Raw genomic sequence first — 26,313 nt, 5'->3', positions numbered from 1 at the left:
AATGCTACCATAAAAGATGGTTTAAAGGTTCTTAGAATGTGATCCACCATTAAATTTAGTCTCTCTATCCTCTGCAGTACTTACTGAAGGCTTGAACTACAAGTAACTTTCTTCCCTAGTATACTGAGGTACCAGTTAACACAACACAGAATCAGGTAGGATAACAATACACTGCATAAGAGCCCTTTTTCTCTGTGCACTAAGAGGAATTCAAAGGATCTGATGCTATGGACAGACTGATCTCTTGACTGAATCGGCAGCTCCCAACATTGCCCTCCAGGCCCATGTACAGCTTGTCTGAGGCTCTCCCCAGTTGACTGGGAGACCTAGGGCATTCTTGGCATGACAGTGCAAGTCTGGCAGGCCCCTGACATGACCCCCTGCCGACTAGCCCTCTGAAGCCTGGAGCAAGTATACCCAGCTGCCCCCCTCTGCCCACAGACCTGTTTCCATCCCTCTTCATTTGAAGGGAGCAGGTACCTTTTTAGTGCACAGAGAACCACTGTTTGTCACTGCAACTCTCTTCTGAGCAGCTGAGTTGTGCAGTGGGTGGGGAAATTTCAGGGAGGTTTTAATTTCCATTCCCCGTTATCCCTTTTTCTCCCTGATGCTCCCACGTGTGCAAGCCGTGGCAAAGAGGTAGCTGCTCAGTCAGGTTCCTTTGCCTTATATGGGCTTCAGGGAGGATGTGACTGCTGGGGTTCCCCAATCTAGTCTCCAGAAGCTATTGGAATACAGTTCCTATCTCCTCTTGCCTTGTACAGTTTGTTGGCTGGGTGAGTATTTTGGGTGGAGTGGTGGAACAAAGCATGGCTGAGGAAGGATGCTGGGTTCACATGTAACAGCAAAACATACATATAATCAGCCAGCTAGAACATTGGTCTGATCCAGGCAAGTTAATTTGTGCCTCTTGGAATTCACTTCTAGACCTATGGAACTCTTAATAGTATTCGGTATGACTGGACATATACATTGGAGGTTTAAAGGGCAGGCCACAAAACATTACTCTAGACAAAATACCATTTAATAAAATACTATAAAAGCATTAATTTTAAAACATAGTAGATCCACACTGAGGCATTTGGGTAGTAAGCCCAGAAGTGATTACCTCCTTTCATGTTCACCATCTGATGATTACAGAAAGGAATGAGATGCAATAACCAGCTGCAGCATTGGGTAAATATAGGACAGAATAGTACCTTCAGGAGTAGCTCAGTGTCCATGATTGCCCCTGCACGTTCAGTTAGGGGCTGCAGATGCAAGTCAAGAACACATGGGGGGCGGGGGGGACAGAAATAGAGCCCTGATTAACAGAATCCTCCTGACTCCTTATGAAGTGGCCCCACAATACAATGTGTCATTAAAAACCAGGTGTCTAGCAAGGGCCACCAATTCAAATTTCCCTTTAGCAGCTGCAAGGACTATCAGTCTTTACTGATTTCCTGTCCTGAGGCCTAAGACTGAACTGTGCCATGGGCCACCCTTTCGTAATGGCTCCACTCAACCCTGTGGAGGCTGAAGTAATCGCTTATGCCACATTCTCCTCCTCGATAGGGCTCTGCAGCCAGTGGGGGTAATTGGCTGGCGGAAGACCCTTGCTGGAGGCCTCGTTTGAGCTGTGAAAGAAGGGGGCACCTGAAGAGCCGTGGTCTAGGAGAGGCTGAGACGAGTCGGTATCTGTTGCTGCAGGGACAGACATGTCCACAAGGGGCACTGGATCCTGGGGGTTGGCCACAGCACTGTCATGGCCTAGCGAGGTCTGAGCTGGGCCACTGGGCTCGCCTGCAGGATCCTCAGAGAGGTCCTTGTGTGTCTCCGTGCCCAGGCCAGTGCCATCAGGCCCAAGGTCTCCCTCCCCCTCAGAGCTGAAGTGAATGCTGTTGAAGGGCACAGACTGCCCAGAAGGCCCACAGGTACAGTCCGTGGTCTGTGTATCCTGACAGAGGCAGCTGTAGGTAGTGGATGCTTCGGAAACACAGCTGTTCTTGCGCCTCAGCAGAGACAGCCGACGTCCAAAGCCGCCAGGCGTGGGGGCTGTGGATAGCAGGCGGTTCAAGAGGTGTGCAGGGACATGGCGGCTGTGTTCATAGCCCTCTGCGATGTCCTCTAGGGGCTGGAACTGCATGTCTTCCTTGGCTAGGCTGGAAATCGAGGAGGGGAGTAGTTAAAGGGAGTAGCTTCACCACTGCAAGTTGCAGAAGAGCTTGCTTTGTGGTGCAGAGATCTTCTCTATTGCCCTCAAGACACCTCACTAGTGCTCTGGAATGAGAGGGGATATCTATGGCATAGTATAAATGGGGGTCTGAGTTTGTGCAGCCAGCAGGGGCTCCATGTGCACCGGAAGAAGAGCCCTCGACCTACCCCAAATTAGCAGGGAGGAATGGCCAAAAGGAGAAAGCAAGCTCCAGTTTCACGGACTGAAAACTGCTCCCACCGACGGAATCCCTCCTTCTCTCCCCAACCCTCTCCCCAACCAGGACCACCGTCATTCCCTTTCCTTGCCACAGAATGAGAAGTTTGGCTTACGTCATATCAAAAGTGGAACCCTGGAACGACGGCTGTTGCAAGAGGAAAACGGTGGCTGCAGTATATGGGGCGCGGGGGTTGGAGGCATCCCAGTACCGATCCTTCTCCAGAAGAGGCAGGTCCCCATACATCTCGTCCACTGCCATCATGGAGACCTGCAAAGGAAGGGAGGACTTCAGGAGTCACCACCAAAGTAAGTGAATACTAGCCTAGGTGTATGCATGCTTGTTGGTTAGTCGTTTAGTCATGTCTGACTCTTCATGACCCCATGGACCAGAGCACACCAGGCACTTCTGTCTTCCACTGCCTCCCACAGTTTTGTCAAACTCATGCTGGTAGCTTCAAGAACACTATCCAACCATCTTGTCCTCTGTCGTCCCCTTCTCCTTGTGCCCTCCATCTTTCCCAACATCAGGGTCTTCTCTTCTCATGAGGTGGCCAAAGTATTGGAGCCTCAGCTTCACGATCTGTCCTTCCAGTGAGCACTCAGAGCTGATTTCCTTAAGAATGGATAGGTTTGATTTTCTTGCAGTCCATGGGACTCTCAAGAGTCTCCTCCAGCACCAGTATGGAAATCTGACATTTAGGGCCTAGTTTTAGATTTCCAACTGGAAGGTAATCCTTCACATGATTGGGAGTTCAGTGAGGGCAAGGGAATGTTTAACCAATAATAAAAAATATTGTTCCAACATCTGAATCCACGAGGAAAGCAGAATGCCCACGTACTAGGCGTCTAAATGCTGATTTGCTATTCAATTCCCACTGTTAACTACAAAAGCAATAATCGAGTGCTGCTAAGTCACCCAAGTCTGGAAGCATCCTTGATCTGTTTTACAAGTGTTGCTTTATTCAGCAGAAAAGGGGAGGGCAGAGTTACCTGGAAATTCCTGTCAATCAGCAGGTTGGTTTCAAAGTCATCATCGTCCTCCCCGAAAGGGTTGATGAGCTGCTCAGCCACCTGTAAGGTATTTAGAGGCACAGTAAAAAGAGGGGCACACGTGTGCCCAGCCTCCTTATTTGTTGCCATCAATATGGTAACAGACATGGCAAAGGTGTGCAGTATTAAACTTCCTTCCTTCCTTCCTTCCTTCCTTCCTTCCTTCCTTCCTTCCTTCCTTCCTTCCTTCCTTCCTTCCTGCAACTTGTTAAATCACCCAGCAGCTGATTCATGGACCATCCCTCTGCCCCTGATTTATTTTCCAATCTGTAGGAAGGTGTCCCATAATGACTGTCCTTACACATCTTAAACTACCTCCTGTCTGCCATACCTTTAGCCACCCAACATAGAAGAAGAATTGCAGCAGGGTGAAAACAGGGACCCACAGATCCAGGTCATGTCCTTTGTAGCCCTGGCCTGGGTCAAGGAACTGCCGCCCAATCAGACAAGAAACGAAGAAGCTGTACACAGCAATGGTAACCACCTGTCAGAGCAGAGCAAGAAAAAGCAGGTAGAGAGGCTGAAGGGGGGTGAGTTGCAGAATTTCGGAGCCCTGTTTTTTAGCCCTAGTTCAGTCTTATGGGCTGTTTACTGAGGACCAAACAATTCATCTGTGATTTAATCCCTAATAATTTATCCTCTGTGCGTGGAATCAGGGATGCTAAGCAGCAGTAATATAAGAGGTTCAACCTTGTCCTAATGTATGTTTGTATTAAATAGGGTAGAGTTTCTAATTTTCAGCAGCTTTTTATTATTGAATAGATAGGAATGAGTTAAGATCCTTCACACCATACTCAGTTGCTAGTGTGACTTAGTACCACTACTTCCCATATAAACATACTGAAGGAGAAGAAACATGTTATTCCTCTTTAATCACCCTAAATGTGACTATTTAGTGTGTGCCAAAGCCAGATAACTGGGGTTTTGTTTTTGTTTTAATGATCCTGAGTACATTCCTTGAAATAGTGATTGTAAGCACACAACTAGAGGCTGCTCTGGATTAATCTAGCATGAGATCCTCAAAATGTGCTTTAGAATAGCCAAACCTCAGCTGTCCTCATATAACATTAGGATCTGTGCGTTGCTGCTCTACATATAAGGCTTGCTCCATGGTGTGATGAATTTTCTGGGGTGGGGCTGGGCTAACCGCTGGGCTAGACATGCCATGTTGGGCTGTGTGAAACTTAGCTGGGATGCAAATTCCCTGACAAATGATGTGCTTGTTCAGTGGCTTCAGTGCTTTTGACTCTATGCATGCCTTTGGGTGAAATAACTACCAACGTTTGGAAGCAGGTGGTTCATCATATGAGCCCAAATGGATGTAGTTGGGCTTGCTGACTGCTTTGGGTCCTTAACTCACCTGAGTGTAGACTAGTGGTACACTGATCCAATCATAGTGGTAGAGCATGCTGCAGTTTCCGCGAAAAAGGTTCAGTTCCTGAAGGAAGAAAACAGCCATCTCTAAGGGCTAAGCACTGAAACTTCTGCCTAACTAGAACTTTTCAGTCCATCTTCAGACCTGGTTTCAGCTCAGAAACAGCTTTGGTTGTCCTGATGGATGATCTATGCTGGGAGAAGAACAGAAGGAATGCGACCCTGCTAATTTCTCCTGGACCTTTGATACCATTGACTATGGTATCCTTCTGAATATGGTATTAGGGTTGGGGACTGGAAATATGATGTCCCAGTGGTTCCACTCCTGCTCGGAAGGCCACTTCCAGAAAGTGATGCTGGGAGACCCCATGGCATTTATGTTGTAAGGTCCCCAAGAATTCCACCTTGTATACCATGCTTTTCACCATCTGTATGAAGCTATTGGGAGAGGTCGTATGAAGATTATGGGTGAGGTGTCATCGATATGCAGATGACACCCAACTCTAGTCTAATTTTCACCTGAATCACATGAAGCAGTGAAAGTGCTGAACTGGTGTCTTGAATTGGTAATGGGCTGAGCGAAGGCCAATAAACTGAAATTTAGGCTGCAGTCACAAGAGAATTGGTACTGCTCATGAACATGTTTTTCACTAGGTCCACAAGATGTCCACCATCATAAAAATGCAAGCCCATCCTTTTTTTATTATTATTCAATCTGGATTTTTCCTTCAGGCAATAATAACCAATTATATATCCACAATCACCCCTGGTGAGAAAACTCATTAATTTTTGGGGTGGGGCAGGGCGTAGTTTGTCACATGAGTGATGCTGTTTCAATAGGTGGCCTCTATCACAACAACCATATGCTCCTTAATTGAACACAACCTAGCCTTTTTTTTCCTGGCAGCAGAAATGACATGTGTGTGCTTATTTCCAGTTGCCACATGATGAAGGCATATTCCAAATTCAGCAACGGTAGCTGTTCTTAAGATCTCCACCCAGTACATATGAGGGATTACCTCGGAGACTAATCACAGTACACGTACCAAGCTTCTTTTAAATATATACACACACATATGCAACACCTACTATATCTTGCATAAGTTTTATAAATTCAAGTAAATATTACTCTTGCACAATTGCCTAGTATTAAACATTAGAACAAAATGATTCAATATTGCCACATACACAACGCAAGCCTCCATTTTGACTGTTGCGAAACATGATAGCTAAAACTGGTAATGTTTGCTCTTGAACACTTCTTGGATTTTTTTTCTTTTTTAGGTGACTGAGCTCACCAGTATAGAAATCCATTTGTAAATTTTAATAAAACAATTAGAGGAGCCAGGCTTGACAGGAAGAGTAAGATTTTTATGTAAGCTAACAGGAAGCATGGGTCACAAAAGAAACCTTGCACTAAAGGATCTTGTTCTGGATGTGCTCCTATTATCATCATCAAATTTATAACCCACCCTTGACTCGCACCCTTAACCCTAAAATTAAAAACAGTTAAAGCATGTTATGATCACAGGAATAGGGTGGGCCCTGAAAACACACATCTCAGGTGTCAAAGGTATAAATACAGAATAACTATTACATCTATAGTCTGGGGGACAAGGATTTACCACCTCACCTCCATGAGTAACTTGAGAGCACAGTTATCACGTATGCGGCCTTCTTTGCGTGCCTGTGCAGCTAAGTTGGTAAACCAGACACAGGGGACCCAGTATCTGTTGTAGGAAGTGTTCAGGTTCTCGTATTTCTTGCGCTCCTCACGAGTCATGAACCCTGTTAGATGCAATAGAGGTTATGCAGCCAATGCCATAATACTCTATTTAGAAGGTCCATAGTGCAATCTTATACTGAAGAACTGCACTCTGAAAGGCTATAGGCTTTTGAAGAAGCCTTGAAGAAGGACACAAGATACATAGTAAAACTCACACTAAATGCAATATGCTCTGTTTACAGGCAGTCCTCTTTATATGCTGCATAATCGTGGCATTCCGAAATAACATATTCTAGATTAAAAGTTATGCCTATCATTGCTTAAAAAAAACAAAACTTTAAAATTTCCCAATTTCATTCTAACAAATGGGCAAGGGCAGGGGGACACCTACCTCTTGCAGGCTTTCCCACAGTCCTCTCATCCTTATAAGCTTTATAAGCTTAGTGCAGAGGCTTTCAACTTTTTTTAGGTCCACAGCTCCCTTGACCAACTACATTCTTTCTGCGGCTCCCCTGTGGGGCTCAGGAGACCAGTTATGTCACCCCTTGCCTCCAGAGCTGGCAGCCTCTCATCCTTTTTGGAACACCTTCTCTTGTGGAGTGTTCCCTCAGCCTCCCTCAAGCCTTTGGTAGGCAGAAATGCAAGAGGGCACCAGAAGAGGGAGGGAAGGAAAGAGGGAGGGAGGCCAGTGTTACCCACAGCACCCTTGACCATCATTCAAGGCACCCCAGGGTGCCACGGCACACTGGTTGAAAACCACTGGCTTAGTGGGAAGGAAGGTCTCCCTTCTGCACTCACCTGCCTCCACCACATGGTCTATGGTGGGGAAACGCTTGAACACAGCGATGCTGACTGAGCGAAGAATCAAGACGGCAGAAAGGCTGCAGTACCGCATGAGAGTTCGCCGGTAAAGGCGCCCCTTCTCGTCAGTGCCGTGCACGTTCCCAGAGATGGCACACATCAGGCGGTCTGGCATAGGCATGCAGGTGTACTGACTCCACCAGCGGTTCACCACCAGTGTCACATAGAACCCTAAATGAACCCAGGAGATGGGGAGGGATTGCATTAGAATTCTAACCCCTGACATGCTGCTAAGTCAGGCAGCCTCACTCTGAGATAAAACAGGAATGCTTCACTTGAACCAGGATTGAGGACTCCCCCTGCCCACACATTATGAAAGACAGAGCTCGGTTCTGGTAACATTAAACAGTAAATGCAAGAGAAACTGGCCACAAAACATTGCAGTATGGAATGCCTCTGTTCAGCTTTCCAGTCCCTCCATTCTATTCTCCCCACTGATTTTCTTATATCCCCACCCAAAAAAATACCCCACAACAGGCAGACAGCATTCCATGCCCACTGTGCTGTTTTTAGATCCCCCTCAGCATTCAATACCCACTGGGCATGCTCAATCTTCACTGGGCCATTTTGGGATGTCCCCTCCTCTGAGATTTTCTTTCTATACTTCAGCATGCCTGCTTGATACCTCCCCTTTTCTGTGTATGGGTGGTGCCATTTCGGCTACATATAAGGACTACTGCTCAGAGAAGGGAGTTTGCTTGCTGCCAATACACATGACATTACTCTGAGCACGTGCAGAGTTCCTTTCTCTCATTGCCAATATGTTCAGGATCAAGGACATGGAGTGTCCTGGGCAGCTCTTCCTGGCTTCCAGAGAGCTCTGATCTCCACCAGGCCTAATTGTGGAAGTTAGCTGCTGAGTATAACATGCACAAATCACCCATACTGTACCCAGTTTCCAGATGAAGTAATTAAAGTCCATAATACCCTATTATCACCATACTCTTGCTTTGATAGACTGGGGGGGGGGGGAGGGAATCCTATCACACCCAAGTCTAAACCAGAAGCATTTCTAATGCTTAAAAGATGAGCCTGTATTGTAGTCTGACACCCTTGGAGTACGCAAAGGGCAAGCAGTAAATTGGATTAGGCATGGATGAAGGTTGTGCCCTGGAAGCCAGCGTTGGGATGGGCACATGGATAAGGAAAGAGCATGTGCTCCTTTAGGAAAGGAGCTGGCGTTCAAGCATCTCACCCAGGACAAAGGAGACAGGGATGAGATTGGCATAGTTGTCACAGTAAATCACCACCTTTTCGAAGTCCCTTTTCTGAGTCTCACTTAAGACGAAGCTAGAGGTGGGAATAAGAATGAGAGAAGGATTAAGAAGGATGCATATTTCCCAAGGGGGTTGGCAGCACGTTTGCTGAGAGCCACCTGCTTGCACTCTTGTAAGGGTGAGAATCTAAATGCATTCTGAAGGCCAAGTGAGGGCTGTTTTAAAAAACGTTATGATTGGACAGGACATAAATCCTGCGGCAACTTTATACATCAGAGCAGCCTTCGCCAACCTAGTTGTCTCCAAAACATTTGGAGTCTGCAACTTCCATCAGCTCCAGCTGGTCTCAGATATATGGGTACAACCGGGTTGGCGAAGACTGCACTCGAGTGCTAGAATCACACAACTGCTGGGAGCTGAGGACTTCTGTATCATACATAATAAATGCAAAGAGCTAGGCTGACTCACATAAAGGGGTGGTTGTATTTCACACACACACACACACACACACACACACACACACACGTCTGCTATAAGTGAGTGGTGTGTTTGATAAGGTGACTGCCCAAACTGCGAGCTGAATTGATGCCACTCCAGATCTGCTGCTCACAGGAGGTCCTCTCTAGTCGTCAGCAGGATAGCAAAGTGCCCAAAACTAAGCAAGGGTTTGATAAGTAGCAAATCAGTCACCCTGATCTGGGGTTGAGAAGTGGAGAAGTGCAATTTGAACTTGGAGAGGAGGAAGCGTGCAGCCAGCAGAACCCAGAAAGAGTGGGTTCTACTGCATAATTACAGTTGTGAAAGGGGGTGAGGCTGGGCAATGCAATATTTATATATGTCCTGCCCATCCCACTCCAGTGTGTTAAGTTTCAACTATGGCTGGTTAGACCAAGTTTGTTACAAGGGCTGTGCAAAATTAAAAAAAAAACCACCAAAACAGGTTGCCAATCAAAATGCCAAACACTGTCCTCCATCCCGCCAAATAAAGGCATGCTCCTGAACAAACAATTCTTATATGAGGTTTCTAATTTAAAGACACCACTAAGGGAAAACTATGCCTTCTCTTGGGAAATTAGTGTATTTCTAGAGAGTGGATCCAAGTGGCAACTATTTGAAGAGCCCTGAATTTTGGTGGCGCGAGTTTGACACACCAAAGGTCATTTAGGGTAGATATGAGACTGTTCTTCCATGTTCCGACTTACCGATATGTAACACTAAGTCCCAGGTACGAAAGAGAGAAGACCAAGAACTCCTTGTAGAGCAACTTGTAGATGCTTCCACGCCAGAGGGTCAGTAGTTTGTAGAAGCCACCGAAGCGAGCGTTGGCCACGCGGGCTGTGTAGGTGACAGTCATGGTGCAGCCAGGCAGAGAGACACAGTGGGTCTGCAGTGTGGGGAGGAGCAGAATCAGAGTTTCAATCATTTCAAATATCTACATCAGCAGCACCATCTCTGGCTGTGAACACACCATATATTTAAAGCAATACACCCCCCACCAAAGAATCCTGGGAACCGTAGTTTGATAAGGGTGCGAGGAATTGTAGCTCTGTGGGTGATAAGCTACAGTTCCCAGGATTCTTGGGGGGATGTCATGTGCTTTAAATGCAGTGTACATATGTAGCCTCACAGCTTGCCTTGTAGAAAGCTTATGGGTGCTTCAACAACCCCAGGAGTGAGAGCATGCATGAACTCCCTCTTCATCCAGCACTCCTTCCCATAGATAAGGGGGTCATCAATCTTGTATGTTCTTCACAAATGGTAGTGGTGCAGTTAGGTAATCTTAGACTTTGGACTTAATGTTCTTGTGTGTGTGCATGGGGCTTTTAGATGATTTGATTTACTTCAAAACGTGGTAAACTGGACGTGCTGCACTAGGGCAGGGGGAGCTCCCCTTCACTCTGCTGCGTGAAGCTCTAGACATCCACCTCAAAGTGCTGCCTTGACAGCACTACTGTGGATTCTCTCTCTCTCTCTCTCTCTCTCTCTCTCTGTGTCCACATGCGTGTGCGTAGAAAGCTTCTATTCCATGGTTCGGTGACAGTGGTAGGGGCCAGGTGCTGCGTCCAAATTTGCAAAAAACAAAACAAAAACATACTGCATGTAGCATACCTAGCCTCTAAACCAGGCATAGGCAAACTCGGCACTCCAGATGTTTTGTAACTACAGTTCCCACCACCCCTGACCACTGGTCCTGTTAGCTAGGGATGATGGGAGTTGTAGCCCCAAAACATCTGGAGGGCCGAGTTTGCCTATGCCTGCTATCAACTGACTCTCAAACGTTTTGTATTATTCCAGCCCTCCTGCACAACAGTGTAAATACTGGAATGACCTCCGTTTTAGAGTTTGAGAACTTTCACAGTCGAAATATAACTGTAATTGCTGTAATGCGTTGTTACAACACTAAACGTTCCCTTCAAAGAGCAGATTACCAAGTTACAAAGTAAGTTATTATATTAAACATTATTATATTGAATGTCCCAAGATCCATATTAGGGCTATATTTTCATTAAGCCAACTGATATGCCACAACATATTGGCCAGCCTATGAGTTCTCTGGCTAAATGTTAAAGTTTGCACAATGTTCTGTGACATTTTGGTTCGCCTAAGAAAACTATTACCCTAACATAGATTTTTAATTTATTTCTTATGGATAAACAAAGCTACTTTCACTTGTTGTGGGACTTTGAGAATACTGAAACTTTAGGAGTGTTTGATGAAAAGTTTCCCACCGTCCTGGTTGTATGATTAGGACTCGGCTGAATGAACGGAAAGCAGTACAGCTATACACACAAAAAGTGTATAACTGTGGAGTCTTCCATACTAGACCCTTGTTTTGACTGTGGGGACCCTGCCAATTTTTCAGCTACTGCTTCAGATCAGAGGGATCAAGTGTGCAGCTAGCTGGTAGTGGGTCAGCATGCTTCTAAGAAATCCTCTAAATTGATTTAAGTATCTTGCCTGGCTTACTGTAGTATGAGTTTTTGCCAATAACAGTTACATTTCATAAAATAAGCTGCAGTCAAGCAAATCTTATGCAAAAGCTTTGAGTCATAGTATCTCTCAAAGGCGTTTGCTGTGGTTTCCACATATATAAAGGAAGGGCTGTTGTTCAGTGACAGAGCATGTGTGGAAGATCCCAAATTCAATCCCGGGTATCCTCATGTAAGGCTGGGAAAGACTGCTGGTTGGAAACACTGGGGAGTCATTCCCCAGTCAGTAGTGTAGACACTATTAAGCTAGATGGGTCAATGGATTTGACTCAGTACAGTGGTACCTCGGGTTAAGTATTTAATTCGTTCTGGAGGTCCGTTCTTAACCTGAAACTGTTCTTAACCTGAAGCACCACTTTAGCTAATGGGGCCTCCTGCTGCTGCTGCCGTGCCACCAGAGCATGATTTCTGTTCTCATCCTGAAGCAAAGTTCTTAACCTGAAGCACTATTTCTGGGTTAGCGGAGTCTGTAACCTGAAGTGCATGTAACCTGAAGCATATGTAACCCGAGGTACCACTGTATAAGGAAACTTCATATGTTCCTAACTACCAACCCATTTTGAATGGCAACTGAGACTTCAGAAGAATGTTATTGTTGTGACATGTTCTTTTTTTGGGGGGGGGGGTAGTCTGTATGCCTGAATCCCTTCTAATTCTTGAATCCAACAAGGATCTAAATGCTGGAATAGCCGGACAAGTTTATGGGTAATGGCCCTTGGTAATGGGTCCTAAAGGGACACAGGTGGCGCTGTGGTCTAAACCACAGAGCCTAGGACTTGCCGATCAGAAGGTTGGATGTTCGAATCCCCGCAACGGGGTGAGCTCCCGTTGCTCGGTCCCTGCTCCTGCCAACCTAGCAGTTCAAAAGCATGTCAAAGTGCAAGTAGATAAATAGGTACCGCTCTGGCAGGAAGGTAAACTGTGTTTCCGTGCGCTGCTCCGGTTCGCCAGAACCGGCTTAGTCATGCTGGCCACATGACCCGGAAGCTGTCTGCGGACAAATGCCGGCTCCCTCGGCCTATAGAGCGAGATGAGCACGCAACCCCAGAGTCATCTGCGACTGGACCTAATGATCAGGGGTACCTTTACCTTTTTAATAGATCCTAAAGGCAGCAAAGGAAATGGCTCTGTGCCAGATAGAAGATGGGTGAGGCCCCCTCCCTTAACTGTCTGTTAGTTGGACAGACAAAAGTCAGAGTTGTGTGTGTGAGCTAGAAGGAGGAAGCAGGCTGGGCAGCTGAGAGACAGAGCCATGCCTGATTTCTGCTGGGATCCAAGGCTGTGGCTATGGGAAAAGCATGACCCTCTTGGGGTATGAATGCTATGAGCTCCTCCAGCATAGGCTCAGGTTGTATATATGAGTAAATAAACCATATAGCATAAAGACACCAAAGTCTCTGCTATCCCTCATTCCAAGGAAACTGAACTCTGGGTAAGTGCCTGGAATGTTGCACTGCTTGGAGACTGGGGTGGTGGGCAACTTTAGATTAGAGGCATTGCCTCTTTGCTTTATTTCCTGGGGAAACTAGTCACTCCTTGGAGATTGCACAACAGTCCACTCGACCATGAAGGGCTTGCCAAAATGTACTTTGATGGAGGCCAATCATTCCCAAACACCCACCCACACCGTAATCCAGTTAGTGGCATATCCTCACCAGGCATGGCCTAGTAACAATTTTTAATCTGGTGCATTCCATTGAGAGATTCTTTGCTGCTGCTTATTTTTCCAAGGTAAATTGAGAAATCAAATCCCCCGCTGTGCAAACTGCAATCAAACTCTCCTGGCTTAACAATGCTAGGCAAGGCCTTTGAAAGAGACCCACTTCCCAGGCTATCTAAATGAGCTCTTTCATTAATGAGTAAAGCTGGGAACCCCTCCCCCCCCCCTTCCAAGATCTAAGGCTGGCTGTGACCACTGACAGAGGTTCGGCTGACAACAAATGCCCAAATATTTTGTTTGACTTTCCGTGCAAGCAGAGCAACTACCAGGGGGAAGAAGAAGAAAAATAAGGAGGGGTGTGTGAAGGAGAATACAGTATAACTATGTGTGGGAGAAAAGTGTCTTCGAGCCAAAACACTACTTTTAGAAGATGAGATGGCCCTTAAGTACTTAGAGCTGGAACTGAGGTAGCACTTCAGCCAACAGGCTTGCTTGTCAAGCAATCATGTTGGAGTCCCAAAACTTTCTCAGGAGAAGAGACTCCAGATGATTCTAGGACTCGAATCAGAGTGAAAACAGCATCCTAGCTGCAGGTAAGAGTTCTGTTCAGAGCATCAGAGAATGGGAGATCCAAATGGATATGCAATGCACATGTTTTTAAAAAAGTGATCACACATTGTTGTTTAGTTGTGACCCCATGAACCAGAGCATGCCTTGGAAACTCTCACTTTCTTCTCAAAGCATCTCCTTTTTTATGTCCATGGAGTTTTCTTGGCAAAATACTGGAGTGGTTTGCCAGTTCCTTCTCCAGGTGGGTCACATTTAGTCTAATCACACATACATAGCTTTAAAAAAAGACCCACAATTGTGGGAAGTCATTAATTTTTTTTAAGACATGCTCCTGCTAAGGAACTATTAGTCTCTCTTTGCTTCCCTAAAAGTCTCCTCGCAATGCCAGGAGCAGAGCCTCGACCCTCAATACACCCTAGTAACCATCTTTTAAAAAGTTCAGATTCCCACACCCAGTTTCAACACATTCAGGTTTTAAATAAAAAGTTTAGTTTATTAACCAGTTTGCTGTTACATAACACTAAAAGCAACTGTTAAAGGATTACAACTGTGAATGCCTAGCTTCTGTTACAAAGGTCTGTCCACCTGGGACAAAGTTTATACATGTTCCCATATTGTTACACAAAGAAACACAATTTACTGAACAAAGCCCTGTGGGGTACCTGCGCTAAGTCTGTTTTAGCACGAACAACAGGGAGCTATGTGGGAGACTCCAAGATGCCGCAGAACTGATTAAATAATTACTTATTAAATAACAAGTTATAAGGCAGTAATCCTATATACATTTAACAAGGATTTTCTGTATAGGCATGTTTAGGATTGCACTTTAAATACATGATTGCACTGCTCTTGTATAGAATTGGGTTGCAAATCATCATTTGCACCCTTACCAGTCCAGGGTAGTTTGATAATTAGTTATTCTATGTACTTCCATAATTTTTTTAAAAAAATAAAAGATTACAGTACAGTCTTGATTAAATTATGCATGCCCATTTATAGGATGGCTTTTATTATTTCATTCATCACAACATCCCAGAGGTGGCTATAAATATTTCATTGTATGAATAGCCAGCTAAGGGCGGAGAGAGGTTGACACTCATGGTTATCTAGCAAGTCCATTGATGAGATAGGATTTCGGACCAGATTTCTGTTTGATGGGCTGCAATGACATAGAAAGCCTACAACTCCAAACAATTTATTGGGGCAAAACACCTCTGGTTTTCTGTCACCTTGATCACATACTAGTCTTTAAGAAGGAGAAAGCAAGTTCCACTTCTCTTTTCCAGACCTTCATGCAGGCAAACTACACCACAAAGCAGATCTCACTATAAGCAAAACATTTCTGATTGTCTATTTTCATAGGAAAGAATAGTTAAAGAAGACACAGTTTTGCAACATCCATGAAACCATAATTTCACAAGCAGAACGGAAAGTGGATGCAGGAACAGGGCACAATTTAACTGGTTTTAACACTAACCTGTGCAAAAGGTTATCAGCTGATTTGGCTTCGCCCTCAGTGAGGGCAATTGCAGGGGAGAAGCAATCCAAAGAGCACAGACTCCCTTAGCAATTATCCCCAAATTCCACCTGGGAAGCAGCTCTTAGGCAAGGTGAAGAGAAGAGACGAGAAGGCTGCTCTGACAGCTCCCACAGGTTTCTAAATACCTAAGTGCCTCTGTGCTGACCTTTTACATCTCTCCTAAAGGTAGACTCTTCTTTGATTGCTTGGCATCAGAAGCTGGAGGGAGGGGTGAGATGGGAGGGGTGAGAGGCTGGGCTGGCTGAAGGGTGCGCTTGCAGTTGCATTCCCTCCTAATTGTCAGGGGAAAGGAAGTAAATTTAACATGCAGCATGGCAACTCAAAGGACCTGAGATAGAACAGTCCGGGAAAGTGATTGAAATAATGTAGAAGCAGAAGAAGTGCAGATGAACGGTAAAATGTGAAAGGTTGGGAAACAAAAAGGGAAGGTTTGGAAGCCCTTGCAGCATAACCCTGCATGTGCCTGCTCAGAAATGAGTCTAAATGAGTTAAATGAAATTTACCCCATTCCCATATAAGCATGTATATAGGCATTGCAGCATTAGCAAGAGCATTGGAGCATCACTCAAGCTTGTGAGAAGAAAAAGGGTTTATTTCAGTAGGGAATTTGTAGAGAGGTGGGCAGAAAGTGTCCTACACAAAAATGAGAGGGATGTCCTGGAGGAGGGAGCTCTAAAGCCTGGGTGCTGCGCTAAGGCCTCCCCAAAAGGCCTTGCCCTATGTTATCCACCCATCCAACCTGCCCCCCCCCCCCGGATGGTGGCAGGACATGGTGCAGCGTCTCTGCTGAGGATCTCACTGGTTAAACAAATTCAAGCAGGTGATGCTTTAAATTCCCTGATCCAATGACCAGCACTTACCACTGAGCACAGAAACAAACCAAACACAATGCTGTAACCAGGAATGGCCAAACTTGTCCCTCCAGACGTTTTGGGACTACATTTCCCATCATCTCTGACCACTGGTCCTGTTAGCTAGGGATGATGGGAGTTGTAGTCCCAAAACATCTGGAGGGCCAAGTTTGGCCAAAGGAACCTAAAGATAAGAGCTCATGTACAGAAAGTGGGGGCTCCTTGTCAGGACAGGAGTCAGGAGTCTGATGAGTCATCATTTGTTTTTCTAGCCTACCCACCCCAAGGGCTCAATGCAGGTTACAATTTTTAAATGCACACCATACCAAATATCCAAAACTAATGCGTGCCTTCAAGGCTTGGCTTGGGAACTGCAGCCTAATTATGAGTTTGGTACATGAATTTGTGATATTCAGGACCTGCTCCCTTCTGTGCAGCTTACTTTGCTAGCTCTTGCACCTCTTCAAGAAATCCTGTGCTGAATCCAAATCCTTAAAAACACACATACTAAAAAACAAACAAAACAGCCCTTCTTCTCTGGAAACCTGATGGAACCACTCTCCTCACTGGGCCTAGTTCTCTTCCAGTGTTTGACAAGTCAACACCCACAGGGTTTGCCTTCTGGAACAGGGATGAACCAAGCAAACAGCCTTGATGCAGAAGAAACTAGTTGAGAGGGGAGAGAGAGAGAGAGAGAAAGAGTAAGAGTAAGAAAAAGGGAAGGATAACTTTTCTTTCCCCCACCCGTCTCAAACTGAGGAACTGCCAGGGTCTACACACATGAAAGGCTGAGTTCTTTTCTCAGCTCTAAAATGGAGGGTGTGCATACCTTGTGATTAGAAAGGGATGATCGAGGAAACCACAATTTCCGCCTTCTCCCTGACCAGCTGCTGGATACAGAGCTGCAACCAACCACGCTCCTTGGTGGTAATCAATCCACCATATTAAATTGTATTTCTACCCAGCTCGTACTGATGACAAACACACCACATACTTGTATAAGGAGCTGGCACCCACCCATGCTGCCCACAAATAGCCCCTTTGAGAAGCAAGATGCCATGGGCGAGAGCCTGGAAAGAGGGACAAAGCAAGAAAAGCAGGGCTGCCTACATGATGCCACACTTTGGACGTGGCTCCCTGTTGCCTGAGTTCTCTGTTGGCAAGAGGGCAGAAGGCCACTGCACACCAGGCTGAGGAGGAGGATCACAGCAAGCCTTTCCCTGGGATTCTAGGGACTAACGAAGGGTAGTTAACATGGTGCCTCCAGAAGTTGTTCACTTTCATAATCCCTGACTACTGGGATTTGGAGTCTACAACACCTGCAGAACACCATATAAGTTTCCACTGGCCTATAGGGAAGTGTAATTCATAGTATCTGAAATCCTTATTTATTCTCCTCTACCGTTAGTGATAAATCACTGTTATTCCCGTTTTGAAAACAAGGAACTGAGGCTTAGAGGGAGTGGTTGGCTTGGTCAGGAGGGTGCAAAATTCCCCTACAGGTGAGTTAGAGCTTGCATTTGCAGCAATCTAAAGTGAATTCTCTTCTCCTTGCATCTCACCGTCAGTCCATTACTTTCTAGACATGATTGTGACACTCCCAGCTGCACCTCCTATTTGATCAAGACCTACCACTTAAGTGCCACAATTCAGCATCCATATCTATCTAGGCAACAGTAAGCAGCAGCCCAGACCCTTCCTACTACCCTGCAGCCCCCTCGAACCCAATGCAAACCCCAGAGTCCATTCCAAACCTTGCAGAAACTCCCAGAGATACCTCTGCATGCAGCGACTCCTGCTTTCCGTCTGCTGTGAGAACCTATGCTGCTTAAGCTGGGTGTACTATAAATTGGGCAGATACCTGCTAGAGCCCAACCCTAGCTGCTAAGTGGATGCAAACTCCAGATAAGTACTCTTTTAAGTGATCAAGCCAGCATGACAACCTTTCATTTTTGAGGCTGGGCACTAGGATTTGACCTTAAAAAAATGCATGCAAGATTCTAAAGATGCTTATAGCGAGTCCATTGCATGTATTCCTAACCCACAGTAAGAAAGAACCGTGCTAGGAGAGAACCAAGAAAAGGAGAACTATCTGGCAAGAATTACAAAGAAAATTAGGAGAGAAGGACAAGGGTAAAATCCACTTATGTTGTTTAGGACATGTTCATGTTACTGGCTTAAAATGCAGCTAGGTCCCCCTCTTTTCTGAATTGAGATAAAAGCTGGTTTGCAGGGAGATACATCAAAATGCACTGTTTCCTAAGTAACATCATGATAGATAAAGGATAGATACGGATTGTGACTAATGTGTGTACAATGCTTCGCAAACCAATGGTAGGAGCACACTGGATGCAGAGTAAACATGAGTGTGTACACAGCCCAAGTCTTGGTGGGTTACACAAGGGGTGGGCAGACTTCAAGCTTGCAGAATCTACTGGTTTCTCCAGGGACCCTGAAGCCCACCAATCTGGGTGCTTCCAGACTGTCACTTTTTCATGGGAATGATTCATAGCCATGCTGCAACTTTAGATTTATGTGGTTAGTGGGATAAAGGACTCTGTTGCCTTAGCGCAACATATCAACTTTAAAAAGGAATATAACTTATTAAGTTTTGTAAAATTGACAAGAAAATGCACTGGAAAGTGTGGGATGAACAAATGACTTGAAGGAAGATGTATAAACACTCCATAAGCAAATCAGAATGAATGCAAGACAAATGCTCATTATCGTATAACTGTGCCTCCTGACAAACAAATCAGAAGGAACACTTGGTAAAGCTAGGATGCGGTTTCACCTGTGTCAGCTTGCACAAGCAAATTGGGATAAATATTCAATAAACAGGTAATATGGAGGGGCACTCAGAGGCAAGTGCAAACAATACTTTGTGATCAGTACTGGAATCAAGCTCAAAGTGCCTTCAAACAAAAATCCACTCCTGATGTTCCCCCATTCTTACAGGAAACCTAATTTGAAGCACAACAGCTTTTTAATGGTTGCTATTGTTAGACAATTGAGAGTCAGAGAGACTTGCCGAAATCTGCCTTCTGCCCAGCCCTGGCTTAGTTCTGCTAGGCACTCAACTGTACAGGCTTTTCCTGGCAAGTCAGAAGTCATATCAAGAATAATACAGAGTGAGTGAATGGAAGTAGAAAGTAGTGGGTGGGTTTTTACACAGCACCTGCAGTTACAACCACTAGGACAAGATAAGATTTTGCTTGACATCATCCATTACTAAGCTTCTATACCTTGATCTGTGTAAACTTTGGGGTTAGAGTTCAGCCAGTGTACTACATAAATGATGGCAACATAGGAAACTGCTTTATCCTGAGTCAGACCATTGGTCCACCCAGCTCAGTATCATCTACACATACTGGTGGTAGCTGTCCAGGGTTTCAAACGTGGTTCTCTCCCAGTCCTATGTGGAGGTCCCAGGCATCTTCTGCATTCAAGGCAGGTGCTCTACCACTGATTTTTTTCTCAACCAAAGTTTGCCATCTAAGTCAGCAGTTTTGGCTTTGGGCTGCCTGTTCTAGCTTGTTAGCCCACTCTCCTCCTGCAGCAAAACATTGCTTGGAGTCAATCTCAGGTTAAGTGCCAAGGTTTTCCATTTCACAATAAGATGCTCTCTTCTGTCATCACCAGATCTATTTGAATCCTCACGTGACTTGTCCTTGATGGGCCTGAAACTAGGCAACATCACAACCTATCAACAGTGTGTGTTTGTGTGAACATATGTACAATTATGTGTGTGGAAATGCCTATGGGTGTGTGTGCTTATGTGTTGTGGTGCTGTCTGTTCAGTTACTGAATCTGCATTATCCAGATGGCAGCCCAATACAGATTTCTGTGCTGGAAGGACCATTGTTGAAGCCCAGTTCTGATACTCTCAATGACACGTCCATATTAGCAGAGTGTACATCTGGATAAAGAATGCATTGCCTATTCAATTATAGCATGGTTTCAGGGTCCAAGACAAATAGGTTTAGAATATGAAACTTTAACACAGACACAGGATATTACAAACCATTTTTTTCTACTGAACACAAATGAAATAACTTACTCTCCTCTCCTGTTCAAATATTTTTCACTCCCTTTGGTAGATTAATGAACTAGTGATTGATTTTAGCCTGCCTTTGATATATTGTGGTGTTTTTTCTACACTTTGTTACTATCTATAATTGCTTCTTGCTTTGCATTTTATATTAGAACTATTGCTTTACCCCAAACTGCCCCAAGCTACCAGCCTGTGTCCCGTACTTTCAAACTTTTTACATCAGAGGCTAACCTGAGGCCATCCACCTGTTGCTGGCTGTTGACCACTGGCTTCAGCCGATGCAAGTTGGAGTCCAACAACATTTGGAGAGCCACAGGTTTGTCACTTCTGATTTAAAGTAAACTGTTGGGTGAAATTATTTGGAGCTTTGGACAAAGGTGTCACTGAATGCAGACCACAAAGCTCTACTGCTTGTTTCCATCAATTAATTCCAGGGATGCAGTGGAAACGATGAGCATATACCTGGGAACAGTTCCAGGATGAATGAGAGGAAACAGGTGGAAACTTAATCCTGGTATGACCAAAGTAAAGTTGCTTGGGAAGATTGCTTCTTTGGATGGAGGTTTGCAACCTCTTTTAGAGAGGGCTGAAGAATCAGATGCATATTGGAGTACTCCCTGACTCAGTATTATCAGTGGAATTGCAGGCAACAACAGTCACTAGTGCTTTTTAGTAGTTTAGGTAAATTATATACATATACTGTACATACTTCAGCATGTGCAAAATCCCAGTTGCTGAATTACTTCTGGGGCCTAGCAGCAATTCTGCATCAGCTACAATGGCCACCCATTTGTACAGTGGTACCTCGGTTTAAGAACAGTCCTGTTTACGAATGATTCAGTTTACGAACTCCGCAAAACTAGAACTAGTGTGAACTTTACCTTGGTCTAAGAATGGAATCCGAATGGTGGAAGGGCACCGGCGGCAGGAGGCCTCATGAGGGAAAGCACGCATGGGTTTAAGAACGAATTTGGTTTAAGAACGGACTTCAGGAACGGATTAAGTTCATAAACCAAGGTACCACTATAAAGTTTAAAGTTTAAAGTTAGGAACAGTTTAAGACAAGGTTACTTACACCCCAATGAACCTGCACCAGCTCAATAATTGCCTTCAATGTATCACTTGGCACTAACTTCAACCAGGGTTCTAGGTAGCAGAATAGGATGGCTGACTGGTGCCTATGCATAAAATTTGCTTTTCTTTCTGTGTTTAACAAAATACCCCAACTATAAATTCTAAGAAAGCTGCCATGTGCATTTCATGTTCAAAATTCCAGTCATGACTGCTGGGAGTTACACCACTTTTAAGTGTCCTCAGCAGAATTCCTTCAAGACTTGTGGTCTGTACTTACCATATATTTGTCACTGATTAAATTTTAAAGCAACTGTGGGAAGAACCTTGATGGCCTCCAGCTGTTGCTGGACTAGAACTCCCACCATCCCTGACCTGGCCTGGCTGGGGCCGACAGGAATTGAGGTTTCAGTAACAGGAGGGCAACAGGCTTCCATGTTTGAAAGGCTACCATGCCAAACGACCAGAAAACATGTTTCAGAGAAAAGTAATAAAGGAGTCCCCAAATAATGAACTCAGGCCAATTATTCTGATAAAATCTTACATCTTTGCATATTATTTTGAGACAAGGCTTCAAGACCTGCCTGCTTAAAATTTCTGCAGATGGAAGTTAAAGATCCTCACCTGCTGTTTTTACAAGATGTGGGACACATCACTTGGTATATCCAAAATCAAATTTTGTTTGAAGAAAGACAACATGAGGGACAGGAGCTACTGACTATATTATACATTTATCATCACACATGTAATCCTAGACTACTTCCAAAAATCTTAGAAGATGGAATTATTCCCATTTCATCGTCAGAACAAACATTCTGAGGGAGGTTTGGCAGAGATACAGTGATTTGCCCAACACCACATGCCCAAGCAGGAATCCAAAACGGAGGTCTTCACAATTCAACCCTGGCTTTTTATGGAAAAGAAACAGCTCTAATTTTTTTGTGGGTTGTATTGTTCTGCATATTTTTGGGTGGGGGAAGGATGAAGGAAATTAACAATAAATAATGGGAAAGTCACTCATTTTCCCACAGTGGTAGTGGGGAAAGTTTGAATGATGCTATCAGTATAGTTACAGATGGGTAGCCGTGTTGGTCTGCCAATCACCCATTCCCACCCCCCTCTGAGTAATACCCCTCCCCACCTTCTCACTATATAGAAGGATCTGGCAACTTCTGTTTCAGTGTATCTGAAGAAGTGTGCATGCACACGAAAGCTCATACCTAGAACTAACTTAGTTGGTCTTTAAGGTGCTACTGGAAGGAATTTTTTTTGTTTTGGCTATCAGTATAGTTACATAACATATATAACCATCTTATTTAACAATTAAAACCACAGTTGACTCCAATTATGAAGATGCTCAAGAATGTTGAGCCTCAGGTTTAGGAGTCAACATGTTTGTTCACCTAAGCCATACACACAGAGACAGAGACAGACAGACAGACACACACACACACACACACACACACACACACACACACACACACTGCAGTGTGGTCATTGACAAATCTGTAGTGTTTTTGCTTGATGGAAGGCAGCATTTCCCCTCTCAGAGTACAGCTGTGGCCATGCTGGGATGTTTTGGGTCGCTTGGCTAAGCAGTTGGTGCTAATGAGCTCCCCAACCTCTTGCTGGGGCAGACGCCGAGTTCTAGACAGGACCAAAGGAGCAGCTTACGTAATGCTGCTGCTGCTGCCACCACCACCCCGGGCATCTGTCTGAGCTGAACAACACACATATAAAGCCGTTGCACACACCTACAAGACGCTATGTTTCATAATGTAGTTCACATACTAATGGCAGCCAGTTCCGGGAGAGGGTGGGGAAGGAACAGGGCTAAGCTGGCACGCAGTACTGAAGGGGGAAAGAAATGAATCTGCAGCCGCTGCCAAACATTGTGGTTACCCAAGAAGGGAGTGAGGGAGGGAGGCTTACCCCCTGGGCTTTGAGGTTTAAAAACAACCCTTTAAAAAAATTGTCCTTGTTCACCTGCCGATGCATATTATCATTATCTAGCATTTGCCAGATTAAAAATAGGAACAGCTGCTTTTACTTATGCAAGAGAGCAAGAAGATAAAAGCAGTTCCAAAGGAATTCACTTCCTTAGTCTCCCATTCCAGAAATACTTTTTTCTACACTTTGGGACCCACACAAATTTGTACATTCTTCAATGTGTCATAAAGGAATACTTCTAAGTCCACTTTTATAAAGTTTCAGATCCTGCTGTATAACTAGCAAATTTGTTAGCTTCATAAAAAGGGTTATAAAAAAACAACCCAATCAGACAGGTGATGCTGGAGAATATGCAAGGTATTATTTTAACACATTTTGAGAAGATGAAATATAGAGGCAAGGGCAGGGGCGTGGGTGCTACGTATCTAGATTTTGAGCCCTTCTGTTGTTGCCAGAAGCCCAGCACTTTTTTGTGTTGGGGTAGAATGTTTCATCCCTAGGCTCTACCCTTTTGGGGGAGGAGGGATATTTCTGTGTCTCAGTGTCTTGACTACTTTAAAGTGAGCTTGAGAACCAGGAGGTTTTAAGAGCCAGCTCTCTATCCAGATGCAGAAACTAGAAGGCTACAGAAAAGGAATATCAGCCTCAAGACTTCAAGCAGGACAGTTCTGTCTGTAAGCATTCTACAGAACAGACAGACCAATAAATCTTACCCCACAAATGCTACAGTGGCTGGTGCTATTTTACCTACATTTTCACCCAGACTGAAACTTGAATACTCCAGCCTTCTGGAAGTTTTATGGGGAAGGGCTGTAGCGCAGTGGAGGAGCATCTGCTTTGCACACAGAAGGTCTCAGATTCGGCACCTCCAGATAGGACTGGAAAAGATTCACAGCCTAAAAATCCTGGAGAGCTGCTGCCATTCTGTGTGGACAATATTGAGCTAGAGATTGACCAAAAGGTATAAGGCAGCTCCCTGGATTCACTGACGCCTCCAAGCCTTTCTCCAGCACTTATTTCAACAGTGTAGGGAAGTGGAATACTTAGTAGTTTATGGGAAAAATACAGGGCTTTCTAAACATCTGGACTTCCCAGTTAGATCCAAAGCAGGAAAACAAACAAAAGGTATATCTCAGTGACACCCACTTTTAAACTTAATACCACACTCTAGAACAAGGACTTGCATCCCACTCCTGCTCAGCTCCTGTCCTTGGCTGGGGCTCCCAGTGAGATCCTGTTGGCAGAAGCAAAAGCTGGCTGGCTGTCATTTTAAAATATATTACTGGTGTCCTTGCTATAAATGATGATCCCATTTCAGTCCTCTGGCAAGAATGGGGCAGGAGGAAAAAGGGCAGGTCTGTATCCCGCACCAAGTCGTTAATGGTTATTGGGACATTAGTAAACGAAAGTCAGTTAGCCAGGATGTTATGAAAACACAAGTCAACTGAATTACCACATGCTTGAAATGTTTACATTACTAAAACATTTGAGAAACGTTTCTACCTTGGATAGGATGTATGATTTATGGAAGACTGGCTAGAGTATCCTGCCCCAGAGACATACTAGCTTGCCAGCCTAAATGGCATGCCTTTAATATCCAATATCAAGCTATTCCTCCTTTGGTAGTTTTCTGCCTCATTGTTGTACAGTGTTCTCGAAGCTACAAACATGAGTTTAACCAAGCTGCAGGAGGCAGTGGAAGACAGGAGTGCCTGGCGTGCTCTGGTCCATGGGGTCACGAAGAGTCGGACACGACTAAACGACTAAACAACAAAAAATCATGACAGCATTGGGTGACATTGTAGGTTCCCCACCTCCCTATTCTGTCTTAAATTCAGGAAAAATATAGCCCTGAAATATCAAACATAAGCAGGACTCTTAACAGTCCAGCTCCTCTGCCAAACTCTGGCCAGTTACCTTTCAAGGCATGGAAACCTGAGAGTTTATGTACGTCGTCTGCCTGCTCACTTTAACATCCTACTGTTTTAAGACTGTGCAGTTGTGGAAGGGTCCATATACCTTGTCGGAGACGCAACTTCACATTTGTTCTTAGTATATACATTGAGGAAACCATGTAAACTGTGTCTTGGTAGAACAGTAAACTTGACACACTTGTGCTAATATGCAAATTGACATTATAGCCAACATATTCCACCAAGGAAGCTGCCTTGAACCAGCTATTCCACCAAGGAAGCTGCCTTGAATCGGGTCAAACTATTTGCTCACCTAGCCAAATATTGCCCACTCTGATTGGCAGTGACTCTCCAGGGTCTTTAGGCAAGAGATCTTTCCCATCATCAGCTGCCTGATCCTTCTAAATGGGCATGCCAGGTTGAACTAGGGACCTTATGCAAGCAAGCTAATCATGCAGTCTACCTCTGAGCTATGGTACAACCCTACCTTTCAAACTTTTATTTCCCAGAAGATTAAAGTTGTTTCCACTCACCAGACCAAGTGCTGTACTCAGTAAATTACATGCTTCTAGGACTCCGCCTTCATACAAACTGTTAATCTCTCCAGACTGCATGTGATGCAGCCCTCATGTACTGTGCAGAATTGCGAATTCATTCATGCCTTGGTTTACAGTAGGACTGAAAGACCCGCAAGGATTTCGGCGGTGTTTTTGACATGCTCTTCCAGCTGTTCTGTCTGCACAAGCATTGCAGTTTGCCAGATGGAACAGTACCCTCTCTGCCCCCCATGGGCTGTTCTGTGGGTTATGCCAACCCTCCTCCCAATAGCCAATTGCGGGGGGCATGTGGGGGGAGCAAAGGAAGCCCTGTGGCACAATCTGAAGTGCAGGGCTGCTCTGACTGGACTGGTTAGGCAGATCCTGCCATCCAGAGAGACTTTGGGTTTATTCAGTAACCGTAACTCTCATTCTACAAGCTATTTTTTTCATGTATTAGCTATGCAACAAGCATTTGTTCCACAACTCCTACAATTACAAAGCTGAGACACTGTCAGTGAAAACTGCTTCTATGCT

General features: G+C 44.8%; 1 protein-coding gene across 2 annotated transcripts; it reads right to left on the bottom strand.

The window, feature by feature from the left end:
* Positions 1-1,036: 1,036 nt before the first annotated feature.
* BEST2 (bestrophin 2) lies at positions 1,037-22,411 on the bottom strand. 2 transcript variants are annotated; one of them, XM_028717377.2, is made up of 10 exons: positions 15,339-22,411; positions 9,844-10,025; positions 8,620-8,714; positions 7,362-7,595; positions 6,471-6,625; positions 4,824-4,901; positions 3,795-3,947; positions 3,404-3,484; positions 2,527-2,681; positions 1,037-2,141 (listed from the first exon to the last, which is right to left on the bottom strand). In XM_028717377.2, the coding sequence occupies exons 2-10, from the start codon at positions 9,993-9,995 to the stop codon at positions 1,529-1,531; spliced, it is 1,716 nt and encodes a 571-aa protein (XP_028573210.2). In that variant the 5' UTR covers positions 9,996-10,025; positions 15,339-22,411; the 3' UTR covers positions 1,037-1,528. The 2 variants fall into 2 exon arrangements, with proteins under 2 accessions (XP_028573210.2, XP_077780533.1); XM_077924407.1 differs by lacking the exon at positions 15,339-22,411 and having other exon boundaries at positions 9,844-10,042.
* Between the last annotated feature and the right edge of the window lie 3,902 nt (positions 22,412-26,313).

The sequence above is a fragment of the Podarcis muralis genome, chromosome 2 (genome assembly GCF_964188315.1).
Source record: "Podarcis muralis chromosome 2, rPodMur119.hap1.1, whole genome shotgun sequence".
NCBI classification, from domain to species: Eukaryota; Metazoa; Chordata; class Lepidosauria; order Squamata; family Lacertidae; genus Podarcis; species Podarcis muralis.
The sequence above is the reverse complement of the archived record's forward strand: the minus strand, read 5'-3'. Positions and strand labels throughout refer to the sequence as shown.

Excerpts from the sequence above, each read along its gene's own strand:
- BEST2 (XM_028717377.2), bottom strand. The coding sequence starts at position 9,995 with ATGACTGTCACCTACACAGCCCGCGTGGCCAACGCTCGCTTCGGTGGC. Across the intron at positions 7,596-8,619 it reads CCCTGTCTCCTTTGTCCTGG|GGTTCTATGTGACACTGGTG; the intron begins GTGAGATGCTTG and ends GGGTTCATTTAG. Across the intron at positions 4,902-6,470 it reads CTCTCAAGTTACTCATGGAG|GAACTGAACCTTTTTCGCGG; the intron begins GTGAGGTGGTAA and ends TTCTTCCTTCAG.